The sequence below is a fragment of the Vombatus ursinus genome, unplaced genomic scaffold, assembly GCF_900497805.2.
Source record: "Vombatus ursinus unplaced genomic scaffold, bare-nosed wombat genome assembly UNPS02014417.1, whole genome shotgun sequence".
NCBI classification, from domain to species: Eukaryota; Metazoa; Chordata; class Mammalia; order Diprotodontia; family Vombatidae; genus Vombatus; species Vombatus ursinus.
In genome coordinates, this window is record NW_020954195.1 from 510,163 (window position 1) to 520,256 (window position 10,094).

Below are 10,094 nucleotides of genomic sequence, written 5' to 3' on the forward strand. Positions count from 1 at the left end.
AAAAGGAAAGCCAGACCCTGCCCTCAAGGAGTTTATAATCAAATCTCCCCTCCCCCCAGAACAGCACACAAAAGGAGGCAGGAAAAGGAGAGAGGGGGTTCAAAGCAAGCAGGGCAGCAGATGCAGAGTAGAGTGAGCCAGAAAGTCCAGTTCCTCTATCAAATAGTGGTGGTGGTCATGGACATCCTTCCTTTGCCCCTGACCTTACTGGAAAGGGCTCTAGTTTATCCCTAAGGCATGTAATGCTGGGGCTTGGTTTTTGATAGATATCATTTACGTGAGGTTGGCAATAGTGACTGATGTTAATTTGGTGCTTTAAGGTTTGCAAAGCACTTTACACATGTTAACTCGTTTGCTAATTAAATTCCTTCTTCAGGAGAAGCCTATTAATCCCTGTATTTTCTAGTGTTTTTAACAGGAATGAGTGTCGTATTTTGTGGGCATGGTGAGTGCTTGTGTTCCTCAGGCTTCTTTGTACCGACTCATCTCTGTACGTCGTAATAGGGACTTTTCTTCTTTTATGTCTCTCTGTCTCTAGTGTCTAACGTGACCTTGCGCAGAACTGAGTGAGGGCCGCCTGCTGCAGCGCGTTGAGCCGAGGCTCTCTGAGTTCAAGGCTTAAAAAATGGGAAAGTGATTTGCTTGGTTCCTCCTATGCCCATCAGCTCCTGCATGATGAGTGACCATGTGGTAAGTCCAGCCAGCATCCACGTTAAGGGAAGGACCAGGAGAGAGCCCCTGGAGGGCTGATGCTGACACATCTGGGAGGGGAGGGAGGAGGGACAGCTCCCAAGATGGCGTCCTCACTGTTCCCTTCATCCAGAGCGGGTCCCACCCCTGGCAGGTGTCAGAGATGCTGCCTCCTTTGGGGAGACGGCGGAGCAGTGGACGGACCAAGGCAGTAACTGACGGCCAGCGCGGTTAGTGATATGGCTATCTCTATTAGCTGTATTAATAACTTAGTGTGCATGGAGGTGGTTTGCAGCAGACAATTCTGGTTCATTTGCTTTCCCCGGAGGAAGGATGGCCTGGCAGAAAAAAACAACAACAATAATAATAGTACCTAGCTGAGATTTATGTGCCGGGCGCTGTGTAAGCACTTCACAAATATGATCTCATTTGATCTCACAACAACCTTGGGAGGCAGTTGTTTTACAAATGAGGAAACTGAGGCAGGCAGGGGCTCGGTGACTTGCCCAGGCTCACTCATGCTTGCCCAGCTTGCTAAGAAGCTCGGGGTTATGGAGACCCCAGCGGAGCACAGATGTTATAAGGAGTGCCAGGTCCGTCCTGGCCCCGGTGCCTCGGTGGGAAGGGTCGCCGTCCTGCCCCGGCTCAGGCTGCCGGCGGCGTTCTCCTGCTCTGCCTCTCCCCAGCTCTGCTGCCTGCTGAGGTCTCCGTCCTGCCCTGCGAGGAGTGAGCTCTACACCCGCCAGGATGGCCTTGGGGCTCCTGAAGAAGCAGGTGAGTCAGCGTCTCCTGTTGGGCCCTCAGGGTTCACATGTATCTCTGGGCTGTGTCTGCTGACCTGAAAGACGAGGAGCCGGCTGCAGAGTTAAAGCTGGAAAGGACCTCTAGTCATCGGGACCAGATTCTGAGTTTTACCCGAGAGGATTACCGATGCACGGCTGGGAAGGGACCTCAGTGTCCCCCAGCCCCTCATTTTACAGTGGGAGAAACTGAGGCCCAGAGACATTTGATGACTTGTCTGTAGCGAGCAGGAGCGCCAGGATTTGAAATCAGCTCTTCTCACTTGCCCAATATACTCAGTCTTGGTCAGGGAATCCAGGTCCACAGCGTGCCCAGTACAAAGCCGGGTGTGATGCCTGCTTTTGTCCGCGGTGTCTCTGGCGCTCGGTGCGGTGCCTGGCACGTGGCAAGCGAGGAGTGTCTGTTTGCCGACTGACTGGCCGATGGCCCTCTCCTCCTTGACCTTCTCTTCTCCTCAGTTCTGTCCCGTTCTCTGGGATCTCCTTCCCTGACTTGGGTGTTCACTCGTCTCTGCCCTGGGACCCCTTCTCTTCCCCCTGTCATCAGCTCCCGTGGATTCCGTTACCGACTCTCTCTTTCCCCCTCTTCCTGACTTCCCTCTGGTGTCCTCCCAGGCGCTAGGCTTCCAGCCAAGGTGTGATTCTCGACTCCCCGCTGTCTGTCGCGTGTCCCCGGCCCGGTGTCCTGCCGATCGCCACGCTCTGCTGCTACTCCTCTTCTCTTTGCCCCTGCTGGTCAGAGGCCCTGCCTCCCCTCAGCTGCCAGACTGACCTTCCTCAAGCTCAGGTCTGATCACGTCACCCTCCCCTCGGTCTCTCCATTCCTGTGGCTCTCGATCACCTCCGGCGTCGGTCTGGGTTTTAAAGCCCTTCGCCACCCGGCCCCTGCCTTCATCTCCAGTCCCCTGACGCCTTCCTGCCCACCCGTGTCCACTCTGAGATCCTCCTAGGTGTCCCCTGCACGAGACTCTTGGCCACAGCGGCAGGCATTCCCTGGGTGGCCCCCGCATGCCTCTCTGCTGGCTTCCTTTTAGGTCAGATCCCCCTCTTTGACCGGAAGCCTTTCTCCTTCCCTCTGCATTCTAGTGTCGTGTCTCCAGCATCATCTTGGCCAGGTCTCGTGTGCGTGTATGTGACTGTTGGCCTCCCCAATTAGACTGTGAGCTCCTTGAGGGCAGGCACCGTCTGCTGCCTTTCTTTGTGTCTTCAGTGCTCAGCACAGCACAGTGCCTGGCATACAGTTGGTGCTTAATGAGTGCCTGTTATGGAGCCGTAGCCTCTGCATAGAACCACGGAGCAAGTGTGTACTTATTAAGTGCCTTCTGTATGCCTTGCTTTGGCAGTAATCTGCAGGGCTGAACTCAGTGCTGACTATGTGAATGGAGAGAAAGGCACGTGTGCCAGCAATGGGTAGATGATCCATTAGACAGTTGGACATGGGAGCCTGGAGGTCAGGAGAGAGGGTGGGCTTGGAGAGATAGATCTGCAAAGAGATGGTAACTGAATCCAGACACCCCTGTGGGAAAAGAGGGAATGGATGGGGTCTTGGGGTACCGCCGTGGTTAGTGGGGGGTGACATGAATGATGATCCAGTGAAGCAGGCTGAGAAGACATGGTCAGACGGGGAGGAGGACCAGGAGACGAGGGTGTCCCAAAACCTAGAAGAGAGGGTCTCCCGCGGAGAGAGTGACTGACAGCGTCAGAGGCTGCAGAGAGCTTAAGGATGAGGGCCGAGGAGCAGCCTTGGGTCTGGTGGGATTAGGGGAGGGGGAGTCAGCTGGTACCTTTGCAGGAGGAGCTTCAGGTGAGTGATGGGAGGTCAGGCTGCAGATGCCCCGGAGAGAGGTGAGAGTCAAGGTGGGGAGACCCCTGTCCAGTGCTGAGAAGGGGCAGAGAGATCTGGGACGATGGCCATTCGCCCAGGGGCTCCCGAAAACAACCCCGGCTTCAAGTGTAAACTTATTTACGGAAGCTTGGAGGGTTGGAAGGTTGGAGGATTATAAGCAGGGCCACCTCACTTCAAATAAAGATGGACCACATGCATGAATAATGGGTAAAGATTCATCACTGATGAAGCTGAACTTCCCGAGGAGCTGAGAGGGAAAGGACAAAACCCAGCAAAAGAAGCTAGCCAAGGTCTGCGAAGGTTTTTGTGACGTCCTGGCTGTGGGCCCGGGGCGGATGACGCCCTCTCAGCCCGTTTGCCATTCAGTCCCATAGAGTTGACGGCCCTGTTGGCCTTGTGAGGATGGCTGTGGCGGCCCTATAGCACCCCTACAGCCCAGTGCGAGTGTTGGGCAGGGGGCACGACGTCCAGGACCTCCTGGTGGGCTCTGCCAGGGGCTGGCCAGAATTGCTGGGTGAGCACTGAGTTGGAGGCAGAGGGATGAGGGTCCCCTGGCGGTCTGTAGTCGGCTCACTTCAGCTTCTGAGAAATGGAGCCTTTATGGAGAAACTGTGAGAGATATGGAGAGTGATTGCCTTAGCATTTCTGGCGGGAGGTGAATGCTTTCAGTGGCCAGTGTTAGTGGCGCACATCCCATTACCAGATATGGTTTGATGATCTCAGACCCCAGGCCCTTGGAGTTCAGGATTCTGAAGGCAGGGCCCGGGGTGCACGGCCTGAGCAGAGCCATGGGGCCAGGGGCCGAGCGCAGGCTGCCCAGCCTCTCCTAGGCTCTGTTTCCTTGTCAGTAAAATGGGGTGATTGATTTTTGTGTCCCTGGGCCCACAGGTTTGCTGTGAAGAAGGCATTTGGTGAATCACACGGTGCAGTAAAAGTCTGAGGCTCTGAAGCCCACAGGAGCCCAGGTTTATTCTGGGCCTTTAGGGAGTTGGAGGGCCAGAGAGCAAAGTGGCGTGTCCACAGTCGCCAGGAGCAGAGTCAGAGCTGGGTTTCACACCTTCTGACTCCCAGTGAGATGCTGCCTCTAACCCAGGGATGGGTGTGTGTGTGTGTGTGTGTGTGTGTGTGTGTGTGAGAGAGAGAGACAGAGAGAGAGGGACAGAGAGACAGAGAGAGAGAGAGAGGGAGGCCTCAGAATCTCCCCCAGACCAAGGCCTCATGGGGTGGGCAGAGATTTGGAAGCTGGCAGCTGCCCTGCCCATGTGAGGATCAGGCCCTGCCTTCGTTGAACTTCACCTCCCCACCAGGGCTCCCGGGAGCTGTGGTCCCCGGGTCAGCACAGGTGCTTTGGGTTTTTCAGGGTTCAGTGAGATTCAGAGATGTGGCCGTGGACTTCACCCTGGAGGAGTGGGGATGCCTGGCCCCATCTCAGAAGGAGCTCTACAGGGATGTGATGCTGGAGAACTATCTGAACCTGGCCTGTCTGGGTAAGTGAGGACCGCCTTCCTGTTTGGCTTGGGGTCTGCTTCGTGGAGGGACTTTTCTTTCTCCCTTAGAAAATTGTGGGCCACGTTGTTTGGGGTACAATGGCCAGAGATTCCTAATCTGAGAAGAAAACTCTTTTAAAGCCCTTCCACCTGGCCCCAGCCTGGCTTTCCAGCCTCAGTGGACCTCACTTCCCTTCCTGTACTCTGCCGTCCCACCAGCCTGGCCTCCTCCCTGTTCCCCACGCACACCACCCCATCTCCCATCTCCATGCCTTTGCACTGGCTGTCCCCCATGCCTGGCATGCCCTCCCTCCTTATCGCTACCTCCCGGAGTGCCACTCTTCCTTCAAGATGAAGCCTTTCCTGATTCCCACTCCTGCCAACTGCTGCTTCCCTTCCTCCCAAACCGCCTTGGATTTCACTCCTCTGTATATGTTTGCATTGATTCACTTTTTATTTATTCTTTGAATATTTTTAATATGTCGTTGCTGTCTCCCTGCTAGAGCATGAGGTGCTGGAGAGCAAGGTTTCTTTGTCCTCTCTCCGGCACCTCGCCTTGGGCCTGGTGATTTGGGGTGCCTCTTCCCACGAGGAAAGGCCTTTCAACAGTTCAGAATTTCTGGGGTGCTATGCATAGTGAATAATAATTCAGTAATAATTCTGGCAGAGGAAAGCCATTCCTCCCTCCTTCCTTTCTCCAAATCCCCCCACTTCTAAAAGACCTCATAGAGCGAATCCTTAAAGGCCTTGGGTGCCCACCTTGTCCCCCTCAAAAAAGGCTCAGGTTGAATTCATGACACTGATAATAGCGAATATTCAGTGTGCCCAGCACCGTGCTAAGCACTTGACAATTATTATCTCATTGGATCTTCACAACAAGGCTGGGAGGTCGGTGCCATTATTATCCTCGTTTTACATCTAGGGAAACTGAGGCAAGCAGTTTTGTGTGTGTGTGTGTGTGTGTGTTTTTAATGACTAGCCCAGGGTCACACAGCTAGTCAGTGTCTGAGGCTGGATTTGACCTTGGGTCTTCCTGACTCCAGGCTCAGTGCTCTGTGCCCCATTCTAACTAGGGTCTTTAACGCTTTCTCACTTTCATTGGGCAGGACTTACCATGTCCAAACCTGCTGTGATCCGTCAGTTGGAACAAGGGGAAGTACCGTGGATGCCCGACGGAGACGCCTCAGGACGCTGCTGTCCAGGTGAGTGAGTGATGCCTGGCTGCTGGGAGAGCCCTCAGCGCCTGCTCCGTGTTGGGTCGGGGACTGTCATCAGAGCCCTGAGGTCTGGAGAGGAGGAGGGGAGGAGCGGGAGGAGGAGAGGAGGGGGAGGAAGAGAGGAGGAGGGGTGTGTGTGTGTGTGTGTGTGTGTGTGTGTTTGAGAGAGAGAGAGAGACAGAGAGAGAGAGAGAGGAAGAGAGAGGGGAGAGGTATTTTGGGGGAGGAGGGGGAGGATGGAAGGAGGAAAAGGGGGGGAGGAGGAGGAGGCCTGGGGTTGGCTCTCACCTGAGCACCTTTCATGGAGCTCTGTCCTCCCTCGTCCGGTCCATCTGCAGTTTCAGGTGCAGAGGTATTAGCCATTCACTGCACCCTGTGCTATGTAGCCTGAGGGCTGCCTCGGATCTATTCCCCCAAATGCTTTCAGCCGTTGTTTTAAAAGCAGAGAGCCGCCGTCCCCTTCGCCCTGTAGTTTGCTCGGCTTATACCTCTGACCACTCACTAACCTGCAGTGCACATTTATAAAAAGGCTGTTGAGTTTCAGCCTACACATTCATTTCTTCCTCTTTTTGGCCCCAGTGGAGGAATGGAAGTTGACAAGATGTTAAGAATAAGAGCTTATGATACCGTACGTGCCCTGTCCCCGTGTTCGGGTCTGTGGTGAGCCGGGTCCGAGAAGCGGCGGAGGAAGGACAGAGAGCTGGGCCATCTGGGGGGCTGGCGGTCAGTAAGGGGCTGAGCGAAGGTGCTGGAGTCGCGGAAGCCATTGTCATGTGGTGGGGGAGAAGCAGAGGAAGAAGAATGAGGATGGTGCCAAGGATGATGCTGATCTCGAAGCCTCAGCCGCAGAAATAGAGGGAGCTGGTGCTGCCAAGCAACAAGAACCTCAGGAGTCAAAGGTAAAAAGAAAAAGGATAAGAAGAAACAAGATTTTGATGAGGGTGATGTCCTGAAAGAGTTTAAAGAGTTGTCTTTAGAAACACAGAGAGTCAAGGTTGACCAAGAAACTACTGCAGTAAAGGCAGCAGAAAACAATGAAGAATTCGGTACTTCTAAACAAGAAAGAAAAAAGAAAGGACAGAAGGGCAAAAAACGAAGTTTGGATGATGACAGTGAAGAAGCAGAGGACAAAGAGTCAAAATCAAAAAAGACTTCCAGAACAAAAATAGAATCACTTTCTGGAAGTGAAGATGATAATTTTGATAAACTTTCCAAGAAGGGTAAAAGGGAAAACTCAGAAATCAAGTGAAAAAGCAGATGGTTCAGAAGAGGATGAGGAGAGCATTGAAAAAGGTAAAGCCTGGACCAGAGCAGATTCATCAGGTGGGAGTGGTGATGACTCTGATGACTTCTCTCAGTCTGGAAAAGCACAGAAAAAGAATCAGGAAACCAAATCGGCTCTTCCTGTTGAAAGTGGGAATGAAGATGATGACTCTTCTTTCAAAATAAAAACAGTGGCACAAAAGAAAGCAGAAAAAAAAGAGCAAGAACGAAAAAAGAGAGGTGAAGAAAAGGCAAAATTGAGAAAATTGAAAGAAAAAGAAGAGTCTGAAAATGGTAAAAAAGAACAAACAAAGCGTAAAGAAACTCAGAAGACACCAGAGGAAGATGCTTTAAAATCCAGAATAGGTCTTGATGCTGGAGCCGCTCCTACCTCAGAAGAGAAGGGAGATACTCTCACAACTATAGAAGCTGATGATAATGGAAGTGACGAAAAGAAGAAAGATAAGAAAAAAAAGAAAGGAGAAAAGGAGGAGAAAGAAAAGAAAAAAGGTCCTAGCAAAGCCACTGTTAAAGCTATGCAGAAAGGCCTTGCTGAACTTAAAGAAGAAGAAAAAGAAAGACAGAAGAGGGGGAATGCATCCAACAACGTGAAGAGTTAGAAGCCAAGCGTAAGGAAGAGGAACGATTAGAGCAAGAAATGAGGGAAAGAAGGAGGAAAAAAGAAAAAGAAAGAAAAGAACGCTTGAAAAAGGAAGGCAGGCTTTTAACAAAATCCCAGAGAGAAGCCAGAGCTGGAGCTGAGGCTACTCTTAAACTTCTCCAAGCTCAGGGTGTTGAAGTGCTATCTAAATTAGATTCTTTGCCAAAGAAGAGGCCAATATATGAAGATAAAAGAGGAAAAAACCACAGCCACAAGAAGAAAATAAAGAAGAAACAATAGAAGTGAGGGTTCCAATAGAAGTGAACAGAACAAGCTATTCCAGAAAAAGAAGAGTCCCTGCCTCTTGTAGAAGCAGAAGAAAGTGAAGATACTGGCTTGGATGATTGGGAAGCAATGGCTAGTGATGAGGAAAGGAAAGGAAGGGAAGGGGAGGGGAGGGGAGGGGAGGGAAGGGAAGGGAAGGGAAGGGAAAGGAAAGGAAGGGAAAGGAAAGGAAGATCTGTCAACAGTTCATTGATGCATTGAAGGATTGGTTCAGAGATGAAATGCAGAAGAGTGACTGGCAACTTGTTGTGGAGCTGAAGAAAGTATTTGAAATCATCTAATTTTTCCAGTGGGCAGGAAAAGTAGTAAACTTACTATTCTGTTGTATTGTCACCAAGAAAACCAAGCAAAAAAAAAAATTGAGAAACAATGTATTGGACTTCGATGGACTTAAGTTTGGAAGGAAAAAAATAGGTGGATAAAATGTTTTCTATGAGAAACCAAGAAACTTACACTGGTTTGACAGTGGTCAGTTTACATGTCCCCACAGTTCCAATGTGCCTGTTCACCTGTCCCACTACCTTTCCCTTCCCTTCTTTACTGGCTGCTGTTTAAAATTTGCCCTATTCCAAATTTGAATTTTTATTACAGAACTAAAGCTCTTTCAATTTTATACTGATTAAATCAGTACTGCAGTATTTGATTAAAAAAAAAGAATAAGAGCTTACGCCCACTAAATTTTAGCAATTTTTTTTTTTGTTTTAGAGAGACTGTGTCAGGTCTAATTGTATAGCAGGTGGGTAAAATTTTATATTTAAATATCTTTTCAGATTGGGATATTAGTCCTGGAATCACATACTGTGCTCCAAACTTGGACGTTTCCACAGAACTGTCATTGCAGAAAAGTCTTGGAAGGAAGGATCTCTTCATCTCCAACTTGGGAGAATCCTGGGAATGTGATGCTAGGTTAGGGAAGCAACCGGGTAGGAAGGAGAAACATTCTGGGTAAGTAAGAATCACCCAACAAAGTGAGAAGCCATGAGGATAGTGACCCTAGAGGAAGCTTCACTGCAGGACCAGTCTTCTTTTCCAAATAGAGAAGATGCATAGGGAAGAGTCTTCATAATTGCTACTTACACACAAAGAGCTTCAGGAAAGTGTCATGAAGGTGGTTAACATTTCAGTTCTAAGTTAAATCTTATTACCTTTCATAGATCATGTCCTGGAGAAAAACATTATAAATATGGAGAATATTGAGAAATCTTCAGAAGGAGCCCAGATATCAATTACTCTAAGTCAGTTGATACCCCATAAAGAGAAGCCCCAGAAAAAAAAAACAGATAATAAACGTCTGAAGGCTTTCCCCCAAGGCATACAACGTATTTATACATGAGACAATTCATTCAGGACTACTTAATGAACTGATGAATGTGGTAAAGCTTGTACTCACTGCCCGTCTCTTCCTTCCCGTCACAGATCTTGTGTTGGGCAGAAATGTTATGAATGTCACGAATGTGGGAATGTCTTCCCTCGGAGGGCAGCTTTGACTCGACACCTGAGGATTCACACTGGAGAGAAGCCTTATGAATGCCACGAGTGTGGGAAGGCCTTCCGTGTGAGTGGCATGCTTACTGTACATAAGAGGATTCACACTGGAGAGAAGCCTTATAAATGCAGTGACTGTGGGAAAGCCTTCCGTGTGAGCGAACATCTTACCCAACATCAGATCCTTCACACCGGAGAGAAGCCGTATAAGTGTCACGAATGTGGGAAGTCCTTCTACCGGAGCACAGAGCTTACTCGACATCAGAGAATTCATACTGGAGAGAAACCTTATGAATGCAGTGAATGTGGAGGGACCTTCCGCTGGAGGGCAGCTCTCACCCAACATCAGACAATTCACAC

General features: G+C 50.2%; 1 protein-coding gene across 1 annotated transcript in view; it reads left to right on the forward strand.

Moving 5' to 3' along the window:
* The first annotated feature begins 678 nt into the window (after positions 1–678).
* Positions 679–10,094, forward strand: part of LOC114042389 (zinc finger protein 135-like) — an 11,752-nt gene continuing 2,336 nt past the window's right edge. Inside the window, exons 1-6 of the mRNA XM_027861083.1 lie at positions 679–690; positions 1,377–1,464; positions 4,697–4,823; positions 5,930–6,025; positions 9,020–9,194; positions 9,666–10,094. The exon at positions 9,666–10,094 is cut by the window's right edge and continues 2,336 nt beyond it. Of these exons, the coding sequence (XP_027716884.1) occupies positions 1,438–1,464; positions 4,697–4,823; positions 5,930–6,025; positions 9,020–9,194; positions 9,666–10,094 (854 nt within the window). The 5' untranslated portion in view covers positions 679–690; positions 1,377–1,437. The remainder of the gene's footprint in view (positions 691–1,376; positions 1,465–4,696; positions 4,824–5,929; positions 6,026–9,019; positions 9,195–9,665) is intronic.